The sequence below is a fragment of the Temnothorax nylanderi genome, unplaced genomic scaffold (assembly GCF_030848795.1).
Source record: "Temnothorax nylanderi isolate EJ_2023f unplaced genomic scaffold, tnyl_v1.0 TNYL_tig1199_pilon, whole genome shotgun sequence".
In the NCBI taxonomy this organism is placed as follows: Eukaryota; Metazoa; Arthropoda; class Insecta; order Hymenoptera; family Formicidae; genus Temnothorax; species Temnothorax nylanderi.
The window spans coordinates 2,649-22,500 of NW_027250261.1; the positions used below are offsets into that span (position 1 = coordinate 2,649).

General features: G+C 34.9%; 2 protein-coding genes and 1 long non-coding RNA gene across 3 annotated transcripts in view; 1 reads left to right on the forward strand and 2 right to left on the reverse strand.

The window, feature by feature from the left end:
• Nucleotides 1–911: 911 nt before the first annotated feature.
• On the forward strand, nt 912–8,211 carry LOC139786930 (uncharacterized; the record flags this gene model as incomplete). The annotated part of the gene is made up of 3 exons (XM_071726031.1): nt 912–1,220; nt 3,741–4,148; nt 5,211–8,211. Coding segments are annotated over 3 exons (1,116 nt in total), but the record flags the coding sequence as incomplete, so codon positions are not given.
• Nucleotides 8,091–11,775, reverse strand: Rfc4 (replication factor C subunit RfC4). Its single transcript, XM_071726032.1, has 6 exons — nt 11,425–11,775; nt 10,095–10,362; nt 9,769–10,017; nt 9,489–9,698; nt 9,271–9,384; nt 8,091–9,171 (listed from the first exon to the last, which is right to left on the reverse strand). Exons 1-6 carry the CDS (start codon nt 11,529–11,531, stop codon nt 9,076–9,078), a joined length of 1,044 nt encoding a protein of 347 aa, XP_071582133.1. The 5' UTR covers nt 11,532–11,775; the 3' UTR covers nt 8,091–9,075.
• A 3,341-nt stretch (nt 11,776–15,116) lies between these two features.
• The window catches only part of LOC139786932 (uncharacterized), a 9,281-nt gene continuing 4,545 nt past the window's right edge, over nt 15,117–19,852 (reverse strand). Inside the window, exons 2-3 of the long non-coding RNA XR_011722475.1 lie at nt 18,864–18,934; nt 15,117–17,505 (exon numbers count right to left, since the gene is read on the reverse strand). This is a non-coding gene — a long non-coding RNA (uncharacterized lncRNA). The remainder of the gene's footprint in view (nt 17,506–18,863; nt 18,935–19,852) is intronic.

Sequence of the window (19,852 nt, forward strand, 5' to 3'; positions counted from 1 at the left end):
TATAATTGGCATTTGAACTTTGGATATTCGACATTAAATCTCCACATGATGTTAAAACACTTGAATAAATCGAAGCATATTCCTAATCAACGAAAAATTAATTTTTTTTTCCAGCAAAAGTCTGATCCTTTTTTTTAAACATTCTCTTCTTTTGTATCTTCTTAAAATTCTCGACGTTATAATGTCCTAATAATCGGCAACAATTAAATTCTATTGAAGCATAAAGTTCATACAATTATCTAAATATATAATAAGATCTTTTTGAATAATTGATCGAAACTTTTGGCTCAACGTGTTACTTCTCACGGAATAACTAAAGATAACATAATTTGTTCTGCGAGTATAATCATTTTCCAGTTCTCACGCACTGTTACTCGTTACGCGTCATTAAGCCCAGAACATAATTTCACTTTATAATTTGATCGCACAGAATGTAAAGTTAGTTATAATTAGATATCATGGTAATCGTTGGCTCGAGTTAAATTTTAGGACAGAATTATATATGCCATGTATTTATGTTATCTCCTAAATATTTAAATGTGTCACATATTTTATATATTAATGCAATGAGTATCATTTCTTTTTGTATTACACAACGCATAAAATTATAAATAGAATTCTATTTTAAATGTAATCTAAATTATAGATCGTTTAATTTAAAGTGATTTAAATAATCGGCAATTTATGACACAATTTGTGACATAATTCTTATCTATAACTTTATATGTCACATTTTGATATATTTGTATATTTTAATATAATATATAATATTTTAAATATTTCAATATTTAGATGTACCTTTGTTCTTCAAATGTCTTCCACGACACATTAAATTATAAATAATATTCCACCCTACTGTTAGATTCTGACAAAAATTATGGATCATCTAAATCGTCCGAATTTTAAAATAGGATGCGGTCGCAGTCACGTACGGCTCATCGGTCAACTTTTTCAGAATTTTGGAGGTAAACGGAAAACTAGTGGTAGGAGCGAGCAGGAATGACCTGGCACGTCTTCTGGCCGTCGCGCCCGACGCCGCGCAGATAGTGGTCCTTCGAAAAGGCGAGTCCCTCGCGGCATTGCGCACCCTGCGCTCCGATAATCTCAGGCTGACACACAGGATCGGTTATCTTGAGGAGCAGGTCAGAGATCTCTTGGCGCCGAGCAGGACCGAGGTCCCCACCGAGGATCCGCCGCCGAGTCGTCAGGAACATGTACAGGTAAACACTGGTGCTGAATTATGAATCGAGATTAATCAACGTGCCTTGTTTGTTTGGGAGAAGCATCCGCGTCGACGAGCGGAAATTCGTCGAACATTTAATCCCATATTTCAATCGATCTCAAAATTCTAATTTTATTATAAACATTTGTTATAAATCGTTATTTTAAAAATTAATATCTCAGAAGAGAGTGACTTCATAAAAACCGCATATATGCGAATACAAATAAATAATATCAAGTCATGTATCTACTGTAATGAACGAACAGCAGTATCAGGAAAACTGATATATCAAGGAAAATTCTTTTTATCTTCTATTGTACCTATACATAAAATGTATACAACAAATATATACTTATTATAGTCCAGTAACTTTAGGATTTCACTTCGGAAAAATTCCAAGTGAGCTGAATTTTTGCATGCACTTTTATTTAGTCTTTATATTATAAATAACATATCAAAAGTCCCCATCATTTGATTGTACGTATAATATTTTACAGCGCGTAAAAGGTGTTAAAAATTGGTTTTTTGCTAATATCTAGGTTCCTATTGATTTTACGACTATAACGTCTATTTTGAAAAATAAAGACGAGAAAATTCTCTACAAAAAAGGTCTTAGGTAATTTTTTCGTACACGTAATCATTTTCGCTTAATCTGGCGTTGAAATTGCAAGCTAAGACAGTTATGGGTATTAAAGTAAGTACTTTATTTCACACACTTGTAATTCTTTTATACAAAATGACATAAAATTATGCTTTTTCTTCTTCTTCTTCTTTTTCTTCTACTTTTTCTTCGTTTTCATCTTTGTTTGAATAAATACATTGTTGAAGATAATCCATAGGATTAATTTGTAGGTTGTCAATTTCCTCGTCTTTATTGACTTCTGTTTTGGATGAATCGTCGATTGGTGCAACATTCAGACAAGATTGTCCGTGAAAATTTCCTCAGACTGATGAACAGTGGAGTCCTAACTTCCGACAGCCACACAAAATGGTCCGCAACCTTTTGAACAAATGCAAAAAATCATGTTCAAAGGACAATCCGAAGCAGGAAGTTGCGATGTTCTTTTTAGCTCCAATAGATTATTCTTTAATATCCATCCTCAAACTTCGGGATTCAGTTCATTACCTAACCACTTCTGCACTTGATAATAAACTCGAAATAGGTGCTCTTCAGCAGCATTATCTGTAGGTGGTAATAAATTCAACTTCACTGGTTTGTTTTTTTCTTCAAATGGAATACGATTTTTCCTGGGCATATATGATGCTCCAATTAAAGAAGTCTCCATTAATACGTATCGGTATTTGTGCGACCAAATCTGTAAGTAAGAACAAACCAGTGAAGTTGAATTTATTACTATATACCTACAGATAGTGCACCTAAATAGTGCTGCTTCATCGCAACTTCCTGCTTCGGATTGTCCTTTGAACATGATTTTTTGCATTTGTTCAAAAAGTTGCGAACCATTTTGTGTGGCTGTCGGAAGTTAGGACTCCACTGTTCATCAGTCTGTGGAAATTTTTACGAACAATCTTGTCTGAATGTTGCATCAATCAACGACTCATCCGAAACAGAAGTCAATAAAGACGAGGAAATTGACAACCCACAAAAATTAATCCTATGGATTATCTCCAACAATTCATTTAATCAAACAAAGATGAAAACGAAGAACAAGTAGAAGAGGGAGAAAAAGAAGAAGGAGAAGAAGGAAAAGCATAATTTTATGTTATTTTGTACAAAAGAATTACAAGTGTGTGAAATAAAGTACTTTAATACCCATAACTGTCTTAGCTTGCAATTTCAACGCCAGATTAAGCGAAAACGATTGCGTGTACAAAAGAACTACCTAAAACCTTTTTTGTAGAGAATTTTTCGTCTTTATTTTTCAAAATAGACGTTATAGTCGTAAAATTAATAGGAACCTAGATATTAGCAAAAAACCAATTTTTAACACCTTTTACGCGCTGTAAAATATTATGCGTACGATCAAATAATGGGGACTTTTGATATGTTATTTATAAACACCAAATAAAAGTTCGTGTAAAAATTCAGCTCACTTGGAATTTTTCCGAAGATTGGTCGAATTTTTGCCTAAAGTTACTGGACTATTATTGAGTGTTGCAGCGACATACAGGTCAGTATGACGGGTTGCCTATTCGTGCAGGCGCGCATAGTCATTCACAGCCTCGTTATCTCCACGCATTATATGTGAGTGATTATAATGTACCGAAGCCTACGCAGCTGTGAACGACCATGCGCGCCTGCACAAGTGGGCAACCCGTCATGCTGACCTGTATGTCGGTGCAACAACCGGTATATATTTAAATCTTAATTATCTTAATAATTAATTTTTTATAAATATTCTCACTAAGAAAGTAACACTAATCGAACGAGGCAGCAAAAGATATAATAGGAAAAAATCGTATTTATTGTACTATATTTAATCAGGTTTTTTCTCAATCAATGAAATTGACGATGAATGCATTAAGTCAGAAGTTTAATTTTGTGTCATTCCAAAAGGTTTTCCAAAAAGGGCCTCAAGTGACAGCACTCGTGGCGAATCTACCCGGTCTCAACGTGAGAAGCTGCACGGAACTGCGGCAGAGTCTGCCGACTGTCCGAAGTAGACACAGCGATCAATCTAAGTGCCTGGTGGACCCAAGGAACCAGCGTGAGCTCGACTTCTCATCTGACGGGGTCGCGAACGGCCATCACAAGTCCCGAAACCGACAGAAGCACCAAGGACTCCAGCTGGTCAGGTCGACAGCCAGCCTCGACTGCAAGCAATCGCCGATGCAGTCGCAGATGCAGCGTCGAAGATCACCGCGCGTCGAATTCGCAATGGAGCATCTGCACAAGGGTCGCAAGAGCGGCTCGCAGCTGCAGTCACTGGAGTTCGACTCTGAGCCAACTTACTATCGTTTACAGGTACTTATTTATAACGCTCGTCGATGCACAACGACGTGATGACAGAATGACAACACTTTGGGTAAAGCTATAGTCGTCGACATATTATCATAAAAAGCTTGATAACTTCGAAACGGCTGATCCAAAGCGAATGAAATTATGGTGTTTTGAAAAGGCCTCAAGAGGGCCTATAAGAATATGCGATAAAAAATAAGAGGTCCCATTTAAAAATTCAAGGTGACCTTGACCTGACCTTGGCGATATCATCCAGATGATTAGATCAGTAAATAAACCTTTTTAAACCCTACACAATTTTTATCTGAAATATTTTTGAAGTGAAACTTCTTTAAGCAGGTAGTGAGTTCGAATCGCGACACGAAATCACGAATTTCGCGACACGAATTTTGCGACACGAAAAGTGTAACGAAAATTCGATCAGGCGTACGGCACTGGCGAGACGGATATAGGCTGAGTTTCGATATTCACTTAATTCACTGCCAGTACTGAAAATCTATAGTATACGTGACGTAAACTATAGATTTTCAGTACTGGCAGTGAATATCGAAACGCAGCCATAGTGAGAACTGCGTGTAACACTACATTTTCGAGTTGCGGGCGGCTTGGAGTGACTAATTCCGTTGTATTGTTTTTGTATTAATTTCAGAAAAATTATGGCAAAGCCTTGCCTTCAGAAGTTTCACTTCTAACGCGCGTGGCGACCACGCGTTTATTTTTTTTCTAATTTACATTTTTCGAGATATTTCGCCGTCCCAGAACTTTTTATAATACCTGTATAAATAATGCAGTGTTATAAGAGAAAAAAATATTTTAAAAAATTAGAATGTTCAAGACATTCAATATACTAAAAAATTCTTGTTTTGAATAATATTCGAAACGACTTGAGATTTATATCGTAGGTATATTTCAATGAACAATAACTATCTGCATTTACCTCTAAAAATTCCATATACATATATCACACTTCGCAAAGTATGTATCAAAATATACTATATTTATATTTATATACTTCACCAAACTTTAATGCAGTATGTATTTGTGTCTAACTCTTTTCCCGCATTTTAGGATTCTCAGTCTCGCGCGTCGGAGAATTCAGAGGTATCGGCGGTGTACAGCTCTCAGGAAGGGAAGACTCGTCCGGCGCCACCGAAGAAGCCGCTGCGTCTCTCTCTACATCGCGCGGCGAGTCTTCAGTCCGTAGAAAGCGCTCCTCCGGCCGCGCCACAACATGACATGGCTCGGAAACCGACGAAGAGGAACCATCGCGGCGATCCACCTGCGGAGAAGACTGCATCGCGGTCCGAGATGAACGGGAACTCGAACTCCCAAGAGTCCCACGCCGGTCCGCCACAACCGCCCCCGAGGACGCCCTCCAGGGCGGAATCGTGTCAGAGTGCCCTACGATGGCCCTCTCCGAAGCCGAGAGCGCACTTAACGTCCATGCCGATGGAGAAGTGGTGCTGAACATTGGGAATTCACGGACGTTTCTCGGACGAGAGAGAGCAAAGGAAAAAAAGAGAAAAAGAGGATAAGCGGAAGCGGTTCCCGAGATAGCTAGAAATTTTGAAAGTGCAGCATTGAGACATTACGACAAATTGCGAGAAAAAGAAGACGGAAACAAATGTCGATATTGTTAATGATAAGGATGAAAACGAAGATTCCACCTAATATAAATTATTGAAACGCGTATGATTTGTAATTGCCCAAACAGCACGCATATCCAAACTCGAGACAAAAGACATCTTAAAGACATCTTAAAAAGATTTATAATATGATGTCTAAAAGACCTCCCGGGAAAAAATATTCATATCTGATCATATATGATCATATCCAATTGGTCATGTATGGTCAGATATGGAAATTGGCCAGATCTGAGGATATATGATCTGGTATATATTATTGTATATGTTAATATCTGATCAGGTATGATCAGGTACAAACTGACACATCCGTATTTCATCAGGTATGATCTGATACGTATGCATTTTAACATATATGTCCATGTATGATCATATACCACTTTATTATAAGAGTGGACTTCACGATATAACTGATACAAAAATTGTGTCGCTCCGAGACAGCGTCGCGCGAGAATAGTGCGAGACAGTGTCGTGTCTTTTTGATGCCGTTCTTATAACACTGTTTGTCAAATTTTAAATACGAGAAACAGATCACATCGAATGCCATCTATCGGATACTTTGAGATGCAATATTCTGATCTGATCATATATAATCATATATAATCATATATGCTTATATATGGCCATATATAATTATATACTCTCATATATGGCCATATAATATTGTTTAAGATTATATTTTCCATTTCTTATATGATCATATATAATCATTTATCTACTAATATAAACTAATATAAACTATAATATATGAATAAATAAGAGGTTTTTTTTCCCGGGTAGTGTCATATCTGGCTACACATAATAATATGTCTGACCATATATGAACTTATATGATCAGATCTTGTGTCATGTATAATGTACGATCTGATCATATAACCATATATGATTATATATGCTCTATATATGGGCATGTAAAACTTATGTCTGTTCATATCTCATTTATATATGTTCATATACTGTCAGATATGAATATTTTTTCCCGGGTATATATAGCATACACATAATAATATGTCTGACCATATATGAACTTATATGATCAGATCTTGTGTCATGTATAATGTACGAGCTGATCATATATGGCGATAGATAACCATATATGATTATATATGCTTTATATATAGGCATATAAAACTTATATCTGTTCATATCTCATTTATATATGTTCATATATGTTCATATATCTCATTTATATATGTTCATATACCGTCAGATATGAATATTTTTTCCCGGGCTCTCAATGACGTCTTTAAGATGTCTTTTGTCCCGACGTGTTTTGGACATGGTGCTATCTGGATGATTACATTGCAACTGATGCGCGCGTTAAAGATAAAGTTCAATCTATGCGCCCGCTCTATCAAATCCAATGATTAGCACACCGATTATTTCTAATCAAGATTAGTTTTAAGTGTACGGTATAAAATATATATTTACAATATAATAATTATGGTATATCATATCAAGGGCGCGTCATGTCGCAAGGATAGAATCTAAGATCAATGTCTATGTCTAAAACAACGTTCAGACTTTAACGACTTAATTAACTCGACTCTTTCCATGAAATCTTACACGTTCACTTTCTAAAACAATATATTTATCTTGCTCGAGAAAATGAAAAAATATAAGACTGATAAATCGCATATATTATTACGGATAAAACTCAACTTATAAAAGCGCTATCCAAAAAGTGCGCGCCTGGGATCTATAATATGGTTTGTACTTTAAATGCACATACACTTACTAAATTTTAAAAAAATCTATTAATTGATAAAAATAACAATATTATTTATATAATAGATGGAAGTCTTCAAAATAAACATCTGCAATCGCTTGATATAATTAATCGACTTACTAGGCTGAAAAGCCTAATATATATTTGGACATATTAGATTTGAGCGAATATTGCAATTTGTATGTAACACATACTCGTGTTTTCCTACGGTTAATGAAATATTAGCTCGTCTTTGTAATTTCAATGACGTAATTTAATGAACCGTGCTTCCAAGAAAGATATATAATATTAATATTTGCTGATACAATTCTATGTGTAAAGATGATACATAAACTCAATATATTACGCCAGTCAAATAATAAACAACAATGGAAACAATGGAAATCTATTTCCATTGTTGTTTATTATTTGACTGGCGAAGTAAAAGTGATTTATTCTGTTTCAATATATTACAATCTCATAAAATTAACGTGATTTGCTAATTAAGTATGTTTCTACTAGTTAAGTGTATAAATGTACAAAGTTATCGCGTGATTTATCTTTGGCATAGAATAAGAAAATTTCGAGTACAATACATTTCACAAATATGCATTTAAAAATTTATTCCACAACGTAATTATGTTATAATGATAAGGATAATATTACATAGAAATAAGATTTCGTACAAATTACATTAAATATACAGAATATATACATACGATCTTTATCGTTATTATCACTATTACAAACCAAGAATGCACATGTAGTATTATTTGAAAGTTTTCTTTTTATATTTTTGAGCGTTGCAAGTCTTCGATAGTAAGTTAATGTGCGAATATAAATTTTTGTTTCTTAAAATTGCTAGTCCTGTCGCTTCTTTCGACGATATATCCACTGAGCTGCACATTAAGGGTCGGCAGGAGACACGGTGGAGACCTCTGTCGGGTTGGCTTAGCTGCGACTCGCTGCGAGTCCGTATTTTATTTATTATAAATTTTTAAGAGCAAAAATGCAAAATCGGGCTCTTTACCTCCCTGCATTATTATATAAAGAATATATCAAAAAAAAATTCACGAATCTATGTAACTTATTTTATGAGAAATCTGGATATTACGAATCCGTAATTCGTAATATCCATATTTCTCATAAAATAAGTTACATAGATTCGTGATTTTTTTTTTATATACTCTTTATATAATAATGCAGGGAGGTAAAGAGCCCGATTTTGCATTTTTGCTCTTAAAAATTTATAATAAATAAAATAGGAGTTAAAGTGCAGTTTAACGTGCACTTAGTGCATAAAGTGCACCTGAGTGTACTTGAGTTTGCCTGGGTCTCCTGCCGACCCTTAACACGTTGCACATGTACAGTGCTATTTAGACTTACGAGCTATACCGTGCATTATACTTTGTAGATGTCACAAATAAAACGATATTTCTAGGAAAAGGATTTTGAGACGAAGTATTTTCAAACCTGACATAATTATAAGAATCTTACTTAAATCTTAATTAAAATTATATATAGCAAAAATGTATGAATATAAGGTAATAGAGGGCAATATAATCATTTTACACAATTATTTTCATGTGCATGCGCGGCAAAGTCTTGCCACTAAAGCGTGTAACTGTAACAAACTGTTGATACCTTCTACCACTCCCATATGTGTTATTCCAATTTCCTGCGAATTAATGTTAAGAATATTTTGAAAGTACATAAAAATAAAACGAATATAAATTGTACCATTAATACTAATTAATGCTGTAGCATGCCAATTTACCTTGACAAATTTCAGTTTCAGTTTCTCGTCCATGGTGTGATTTTTACAAACTTTGAATACGTTGCTGATTATATCTTCGGCAGAATATCCCATCTTCCAGAAATGATCCATTACCTAGCAAATGTAATTTGTAAATCTAACACGATACATATCTGGATACGCATACATATTAGTATCTTTGATCGCGTATAGTATTAGTATCTTTAAATGCGTATTACCGTGCATGCTTTAGAAACATCGCCCTTTATACAATCATCCAGCATCTCTTTGACAATTAACGGATGAGGCTCATCACAGACTTTAAATACATTTTCTGCATTCACGTGATTAAATCCATTGTATGTGGACTGCAGATTATTTAGGGCTTGTCTCATGTCCCCTTGAGCTGTAAATACTATTGCTTCCATACCGTCATCTGTGTAGGAAACCTGCAAATAGTAAAAGTATAAATAATACTGTAAATCAAGTTGAAACCTCCGCCTATAATATTTTAATTACATTCTCTTTTTCGCAGACTTCGAGAACTTTGGCCAAGACTTGGGCATCCGTTAACTTTCCATATCTTAACATAGCGCAACGTGATTGTATAGGTTCGATAATCTCCTCTGTGTTGTTGCACGCGAGAGCAAATCTAGTTGTTTGGCTATAAATTTCCATCGTACGACGTAATGCCTGTTGCGCGCCGTCAGTCATGCTGTCGGCTTCGTCTAAAATGATGATTTTATGCTTTCCTCTTGGAAGATTAACCTGCAAGTTTAAAAAAATCTAAAAATAAAAAATATGAAATTATTTGAAGAAAAAGATCTTATCTATCCTATACTTAACTTTTTCTGAGCAAACATTTTGATTTTATTTCTAACTACATCAATCCCTCTCTCGTTTGAAGCGTTCAGTTCGAGTACAGCATCTTTGAACAATGGTCCCAATAGAGTACGAGCCAAACATAAAATCGTGGTAGTTTTACCCACTCCAGGCGGGCCAGCGATGATGATATTTGGAGTATTTCCATGCTGAGCAAAGACACCTAATCTAGATACAGTGTCTTCGTTGCCAACAATGTCGGAAAATACTTGAGGCCGATATTTTTCAATCCTGGATAACAAAAACTAATAATAACATTCTCATATTTATACAACTAATAATATTTTCTATTGTATTTATAACCAATGATATTATAATTAATAATAATCTCATGCTTATATATTATCCAAAATGTAACAGCTAGCTGAAGGAATCTTCATGCAATTAATTAATACTGCTGCCAATATGTTTTTTTTCCAAAACTTCATAATCAATAAAACTTTTAAGCATTTTCATGTAATGAGAAATGTTTCTATATATGTATGACATTAAGCCAGCAATATTGTTATGCTCTCAATCTCTAAACATTAATAATTAAATACTAATTTAAAATAAATTTGCATATTCCTTTAAAGTTTAATTACGTTTTCCAAACTACTTATCCAGATTTAAATATGCCACTTTGTTTAGAGCCGCAAGATCTATAGCAGGATTCTGTAACTCCTTAACGACAGTTTCGGTATCGTTGCGCAGGTATCATTATATATGGTAAAAAAGCTGCGCAACGATACCGAAACTGTCGTTAAGGGGATGCTGGAGCCGCAGGCGAACTCGATCAGCGTCGATAAAGAAGTGCTCACCGACTATATCTGTCCTTGTATAGACAAGGATATAGACAAGGATAGCACCTAACCTTGCATCTTCCACTGGTCTAAGTAATATCTTTCTTTTTAGGCTTCAAATCTTACTTCTAATTGCACGATATTATTCCTGACAGTTTTTTGTAGAGGGCTGCATCACTATTTTCTATAGAAAAACTGCAGAATTTTTGTATAAAGCAAATATTGTCGTCAGGTGAAGACAATATTTATAAAAATAACATTTTTTTTTAGTTTATCAGAAAAAATCATGTACAGCCCTCTACATTTTTGTGCGTACTTTAATCGTGTAAAAGGATTTTCCATTCTGTTCAGCCAATTCAAAGATATTGCTTAGACCGATTATGCCTTGTCGCTGTCACTCCAGGATCCCCTTAAGGAGTTACAGAATCCCGCCTCTGGTCGAAAGATAACCTAAACTCGTGACGAGGCAATCGAAGGATGGAAATGAATCTTTCGCAAAAATAAAACGTACCACGGTAATTTTGCAGATTTACCATCTCTCTCCCTGATCTTCGCGTCACCGTTGCTCGTGGACGGTAAAATCTCCATAGCTTCGTCAACAGCACTGTCACCTGCCATCTTCGAATTCACGCTTCTTCTTCTTCCTTGTAAAGCACCTAATCCCTCTCAGGATCACTAACGGCCAAGAACAAGTCGAAAATAATAAATACACAAACTCGAAAGATTCAATTCGAACTCGGCGCTGATTGCATCAACAATATTCAAAAATTACTCAAGACAAAACACGTCCAAACATGTCAGTCTCGCCGAAATCGTGCGAAATCGAATTCACGCTGACTGCGCGGGTAAAATGCGGGAAATACTCGACAGTTAAATCATGGAGTAAGAAAATTAGTCAGAGACCGTCCCAGATTGTATGGTTCGAAGCGTTTGATTGACCAATCAAAACATAGAATTTTACTAATTGACCAATCAAGGAATGGCCTAGTTTACACCGATCACTTGATACGCGTAGTAAATAACTAGTAAATTAGTTTGATTATTGGCTGATCAGCTCAAATATACTATTCGATACGCGTATCAAGAGATCGGTGTAAACTAGGCCAAGGTCGGTAAATGGCGCGTCGGTAGCGACGCTACATAAAGGTCTTCCGACGGCCGCCATTTTGGATCCAGTGACTGTGTATTAGTGCACGTCGTACAATAGTTGTTACTGGCCGGTATTCATAGGTTCTTATTTCAAGACCGTCTTAAGGGGATCCTATAGCGGCAGCGCACTTTATGCACTAAGTGCACACTTTAACTCGTATTTTATTTATTATAAATGTTTAAGAGCAAAAATGCAAAATCGGGCTGTGTAGGGAACTACATATGAGCTTACTGATTAAAAATATCCTAAATGGAATAAGATTCATTCGATATTTTGGCTAAATGGTACTAATTCGTAATTAATTCGTAAAAATTTACGAATTAGTACCATTTAGCCAAAATATCGAATGAATCTTATTCCATTTAGGATATTTTTAATCAGTAAGCTCATATGTAGTTCCCTACACAGCCCGATTTTGCATTTTTGCTCTTAAACATTTATAATAAATAAAATACGAGTTAAAGTGTGCACTTAGTGCATAAAGTGCACTGCCGCTATAGGATCCCCTTAAGGGGATCCTGCAGCCGTATGATTTACCGACATTATCGTTTTTCGATGGATCTTTTAATTGGCTTTATAGAATTGCAAAAATCTTTTACAGAATTAAAGTCCGCACAAAAATCTAGGGTAACAAACGCGATTTTATATCAAAAACACCAAAAAATTAAAAATATTACTTATTTGGGCACATACGCAGCTGTCACCTGACGACAATATTTGCTTAAAACAAAAATTCTGCAGTTTATACATACATAATGTTTATCATCTGCCCTTGGGAAAACATGTAGGAATAATATCGTGCAAGTAGAAGTAAGATTCAATGCGTACAAAAAAAGATCCATCGAAAAATTATTTTAGTAATGCAAATACGGATGCAGAATGACAAGAAGAGCAGCAACAGTAGTTGCCGGATCTTGCGAGAGATGGCAAGCAATCGAAAAAAGGACAGATGTCATTTCGTTAGACAAAGACAGATATAGGGAAAACAAAATTAGAAAGGTTGACATTATCGACATCGAGGAAGTTCGCTTGTCACTGCAGGATCCCCTTAAGGGTCGGCAGGAGACACGGTGGAGACCTCTGTCGGGTTGGCTTAGCTGCGACTCGCTGCGAGTCCGTATTTTATTTATTATAAATTTTTAAGAGCAAAAATGCAAAATCGGGCTCTTTACCTCTCTGCATTATTATATAAAGAATATATCAAAAAAAAATTCACGAATCTATGTAACTTATTTTATGAGAAATCTGGATATTACGAATCCGTAATTCGTAATATCCATATTTCTCATAAAATAAGTTACATAGATTCGTGATTTTTTTTTTATATACTCTTTATATAATAATGCAGGGAGGTAAAGAGCCCGATTTTGCATTTTTGCTCTTAAAAATTTATAATAAATAAAATAGGAGTTAAAGTGCAGTTTAACGTGCACTTAGTGCATAAAGTGCACCTGAGTGTACTTGAGTTTGCCTGGGTCTCCTGCCGACCCTTAAGGGGATGCTGGAGCCGCAGGCGAACTCGATCAGCGTCGATAAAGAAGTGCTCACCGACTATATCTGTCCTTGTATAGACAAGGATATAGACAAGGATAGCACCTAACCTTGCATCTTCCACTGGTCTAAGTAATATCTTTTTTTTTAGGCTTCAAATCTTACTTCTAATTGCACGATATTATTCCTGACAGTTTTTTGTAGAGGGCTGCATCACTATTTTCTATAGAAAAACTGCAGAATTTTTGTATAAAGCAAATATTGTCGTCAGGTTAGGACAATATTTATAAAAATAAAATTTTTTTTAGTTTATCAGAAAAAATCATGTACAGCCCTCTACATTTTTGTGCGTACTTTAATCGTGTAAAAGGATTTTCCATTCTGTTCAGCCAATTCAAAGATATTGCTTAGACCGATTATGTCGGTATCGCTGTCACTCCAGGATCCCCTTAAGGGGATCCTGCAGCCGTATGATTTACCGACATTATCGTTTTCACATAAATCTTTTAATTGGCTTTATAGAATTGCAAAAATCTTTTACAGAATTAAAGTACGCACAAAAATCTAGGCTAGCAAACGCGATTTTATATAAAAAACACCAAAAAATTAAAAATGTTACTTATTTGGGCACATACAGCTGTCACCTGACGACAATATTTGGTTAAAACAAAAATTCTGCAGTTTATACATACATAATGTTTGTCTCCTATCCTTAGGAAAACTTGTAGGAATAATATCGTGCAAGTAGAAGTAAGATTCAATGCGTACAATAAAAGAAAAATGTGAATTTTATTTTAGTACTGCAAATACGGATGCAGAATGACAAGAAGAGCAGCAACAGTAGTTGCCGAATCTTGCAAGAGATGGCGAGCAATCAAACAAGGACAGATGTCATTTCGTTAGACAAAGACAGATATAGGGAAAACAAAATTAGAAAGGTTGACATTATCGACATCGAGGAAGTTCGCCTGTCACTGCAGGATCCCCTTAAGTAATGTCTTAAGATGCTAATACGGCTCTGTGAATGGTTCATGACATCTTAAGATTGTATTTAAGACGGTCTTAAATATAAGAACCGACTATGAATACCGGCCACCTGTGTGCGTAGTTCGCCATTCGCGGACCTTGGATCAGCTGAGCGTTGTGGTCGCCATTTTGGATCCAAACAGCTCGAAGTGCGGCGGAAGACCAAGTATGTAGCGTCGCTACTGACGCGCCATTTACCGACCTTGAACTAGGCCAATACTTCGAAGTAGAATGTAGCACCAAATGGACCGCAGCCTATATGACCGTTACTACGTTTACGCGAGCGTTACTTCTGTAGTAACTTACGATAATTCCTTCGCGTAAACGGGATTTTGTAGTAACTTACGATAATTTACTCCGCGTAAACGGGTGAATTATCATATAAGTTACTACAGAAGTAACGCTCGCGTAAACGTAGTACGTGACCGGAATGCGTATACACGAAATAGAAAGGTCGAGATAGCATTCTTAATTGACTCCGTCACGTTGTTCATAATTTGGATCAGTTGATTTATACAAATAAATAAGATTTATGATTAAATAATTAATACAAATATTTATTCCTCATCGCACATGTATAGGGTAAACTCGGGTAAGATGGACATAGTTTTTTAAAATCCAAAAAACATACATTTATTTTTGTTATTTTTTAACAGTGTTTGGTATATTCCTTCACTGAAGCTTAAAGTACGTAAGACTATCAAAATTAAGAAGAAAGCATTTAACATAAATTTTATATTATCAAAGTATTACAACACGTATGCATTGGCCATCTTATCTGACCTTTAAAGAAAAGATGGCCATAGCATTACGGGACAGTTGGCCATACATGTTTTAATGTTAAAGATGCACTTAACATTTTGTAAAAATGATTTAAAAAACTTATAATTTCACATATTTAGTTACAAATATATATAATTATATATAATTCAGTTGTAAACGCATAATTATATATGATATTGCAATAATAACATAAAAATTAAAATTCTTTTAAACTTTTAAAAAAAACAAAACAAAACTTTCTATAATATTTTTAGAAAACAATGTGTGTGTAAAGAACAATGTATGTGTGTTACTTGGTTTTTAATATAATTTTCCCACACATTTGGCAAACATCAACAAATGATGTACACGTTTCATGCAGCCACCGCTTGCAGCGGATGGATTGAATCCAATCTACTTTTTCCTTTGTGAGCTCATAATCCTCCTCACATCCAACACATACATTTGAAAGGTTATTAATTATTATCAGATACATGTAATTTAGTTTTTTGTTTAGAACAGCTACTGCTTAGAATAGCTTTGGTATGAATTAGCTTTTTCTGAATTTCCTTAGATGTTTTTCTAATAGTTTTTTTGGTCAAATTTTTTATTTTAATTTTTTTATGTTTTTAGAAGACGTTAAATTAACAATTTGATCGTTTCGGCGTTTTAATACAGGATCTTTTGTTATAAATGGTACTGGAGAAATTTCATTTAATAATTTTGTAGGAGAAACAATAACAGGTTGTACATTTTCGTCAACAATATCAACTGGTAAGTCAATAATATCAACAATATCAAGTTGAAAGTCAATATCAACAATATCTATATTTTGTATATTGTATATAACTGTAGAATTAGCTGTGTTAACTTCAACTTCATCACATGTATTTGCCAAAGAATCTTCAAGTAACGGGGAAATTGGTCTCGCTGGAGTAGGATTTGTTGATATATTATCATCAGATTTAACAAATGCATAGTCAGGAATGGCATCAGGGTTAAAAAGATAAATTCCGGTAGAAAATTCTAAATCTCGAAATAGCGTTTGCTGGTGTTGCTGATTTGTTCCAAGTCTCATTTAATAGTCCTCCAAATTGCATTCGTGTAAGTTTTCGGCCAGGATGATTTTTCAGCCATTTAGAAGCAGCATCAGAAAAATTCTTTTTTACGGATTTAAAAACAGCACGATCTAAAGGCTGTAGATAATGTGTAGTATGACTGGGAAGACAAATTAACAAAATGCCTTCGGATTGCGCGAACTCAAGCATTTCGATAGAATTGCAATGAGAAGAATGGCCATCTAGAATCAAAGCTACAGGTCCTACTTTCGGGGAAGAAAGTGATTTTTAAGCCAGTCGAAAAATAATATCGTGTTTATATACATAAGCTGATTTTTCAGACATGTAAACAACAGATCCTGGAGGCATGCCATCTTCGAATTCTGATTTTTTGTTTTTGCCTTTTTCATTATACAAGCCGGAGGAAGAAATACACCCTCTGCATTACAACAAGTTACTACTGTTATTGTTTCTCCTTTTTCTCCAGAACTTACAGAGAAAACAGATTTTGAACCTCAGCGATAACATGGCCAGGACGATTATTTAACTGTAAGACAGTTTCATCCATATTATAAATAGAACCTGGCTTATTAAATAGCCCATTTTGTTCAAAAATTTCACCCAGAACTTTAAAATACTCACTTACTCTTTGTCTATTCATACAAAGACTTCTGGCAAGAGATAAACTTTCTTATTTGCGTACAGAAACATCAGGATGTCTAGACAAAAATGAATAGAGCCACTCATATCCAGCTTTTTGAGTTTCATTATTGAATCTGTGTTTGATTTCAAGTTGATTAGCAAAGTTATAAGCCAGTGTACGAAGATCATCTCGAGTAAGCAGAAAACCATGCTTTTGCATCATTTTAATATGGTGCACCATTCTTTCTTCATTCTTCATTCCAAGCGAGCAGGTAGGCCCCATTCCACCCTTTGTTGCGTTAGCAGATTTAAATCTTCTTTCAAGAGTCTTTCTGGGAATACCATTTTCAATGCTTGCTTGACGTATAGAAGTGCCATTTTTAATGGCTTCTAGGGCTGCAGTTAACTGCTCCTGCGACCATTTACCTCGCGTATGTTCTCGATTCCCATTTTTATTTGGCATCTATAAAAACACAAACACTGTCACTATTTATAAATACCATTTATAAATATTATTATTGTCTTTTTGAAAATTTTGAAGTAATTTCTATCACCTTGCACTATCATATTGACTATGCTTTGTCAGTACACAAGACAGATTTTATAATCTCACTTCCTAACCTCATTTTCAGCAGTACAGTTTACCATTTTTCCGTATAAGTAAAAGTTAATTGACTACCGTGTCACTTGTTATGCGATAAGTATTGTTAAATTCTTTCTATAGAAACTCAAGAAGTAACGCGATATAGGGCAATTAAATGATGAGATTCTCGCTTGATAGCTAAACACTTACAAAGTAAATATCACAATATTTCCCGAAACTAGAACAAAATCAAAATGAAAAATCTTATAATATTTACTTTTATTGCATATCATCTACAATTCTCTTCTATAATAACAAAAAGCCAGTTACTACCTTTACGCGAGCGTTACTTCTGTAGTAACTTACGATATATCACTCGTTTACGCGGAGTAAATTATCGCAAGTTACTACAAAATCCCGTTTACGCGAAGGAAAATCCCGTTTACGCGAAGGAATTATCGTAAGTTACTACAAAAGTAACGCTCGCGTAAACGTAGTAAGTGTCATGAGGACCACGAGGTGTGTGATAAGCAATCGACTTTTTACTACGTTTACGCGAGCTTTACTTCTGTAGTAGGGTGAAAGACCCAATTACTGACAGTGTCCATATTACTGTCAATCAAAATTAAAATACTTTTTAAAATATGAAAACTATATCTTATATTATTTTATTAATTTTTAATAAAATCTTCAAGAAATCTGGTTATTATTATAACAATAAACTGAAACTAAAAGCCAATCCACTAATTAAAAAAAAAACTTAAAGTCCGAGAAACTCATTTTTCTGCTGAGTTACGTCCATTTTTATTAGTAGAGTAGATGTAAGTAGCTGCAAAGATTATCGATTATAGGCAAAATTTGAATAATAAGTCTCACGGTAACACATTTTTCTGATAAAATAATGTTGAAATTAAAGAAAAAAAAATATATAATATATGGAATAAATTATTAATTTTTATAATATAAGTATTCATGTCAGTAATATGTTCACTTTTTCGTGTTTTTCCTAATACTGTCAACAGTATTATGGACATAAATCCTAATACTGTCAACAGTATTATGGACATAAATCATGAAATGAACATAATACTGGCAGCTTGGTGTGAATGACAGAATAACCTCTAAACTTCTATGTCGACTTTGTTTTGATGGATAAGAGCGTAAACACGGATCATCGGAATACCTATCATTCTCACATATTAGATACCTATTATTCTCTTAAAATTTGCTTGACACACCTGGTGAGGTTAATGTAAGTATACTTAGGTATATACTTAGGTGAAACGAATATTCCCTCCGTTGTGCAAACCTTCGGCCGGCAGCAGTCGGGAATAAAAAGTTTGGTTAGAAAAACTACCAGTAATGTGTTCATCTAGTTGCCAGAATTAGGAACATAAAATTTAGAGGTTACCAGTATTAGGTGCAATTGAGCTTGGTCATTATTATATTAATTAAAAATTAAGAATCAATTTTATTTAAACTTTCTAATTTTATTTATAAAGTTTATAATTGGAGCAATCAGAAAAAAATATTTTAAAAAGATAAAGTATCATTGCTTGTATATAGGGGAGACCGGGGCTAAAAGGTCAGTTTTTTTTCGGTGCCGATTTTTAACAAGAAAATAAATAATTTTAGTTAAATGTGGTATACCACTGTAAAGAGCAAACCTTTAGCTACAAAATTTATATAGGAAATTTTTATCTACGTCGCTTTGTTTAACCGGTATAGAGCAAAAACGACAACGGTGGAAAAATTGAAATCTCAAAAATGCCGGGGTTTAAGCGTCAACCCCCCCCCCCCCGGGGTTAATCAGTCACACTGCATTTTCAATACATATACGTACATCTAATCCGGAAAAATGATAGGATACATTTTAATAATTGTTTTTTAAGAGAAAAATATAAAAATTTATTTAAAATTTTTATGCGAAACATTATTAAAAAATAATTGTTTTACCTATTCCATAAAACAATTTAGGCACGTGAATACAGAGGTTAACCAAATCGTAAACTCCCCAACGGCACGTCATATTGTCAACGCGGGCAACCACGGGGAACACGCGTGACGGCGTTCCGATGCCATAGGAACAGCGCAGACCCTCGAGCAACCTAACCAAGCCGCGTTTCTCGCGGGGGAGCGATAAATAGCGACAGGGGGGTTAGAAAAGCTCGCGGTGGAGCGCGACCATTTTACCGACTCGACGGCGTCCTCGCGCCGATTCCTCGAC

Excerpts from the sequence above, each read along its gene's own strand:
- Rfc4 (XM_071726032.1), bottom strand. The coding sequence starts at position 11,531 with ATGGCAGGTGACAGTGCTGTTGACGAAGCTATGGAGATTTTACCGTCC. Across the intron at positions 10,363-11,424 it reads AAATCTGCAAAATTACCGTG|GATTGAAAAATATCGGCCTC; the intron begins GTACGTTTTATT and ends TTTGTTATCCAG. Across the intron at positions 10,018-10,094 it reads AAATGTTTGCTCAGAAAAAG|GTTAATCTTCCAAGAGGAAA; the intron begins TTAAGTATAGGA and ends TTAAACTTGCAG.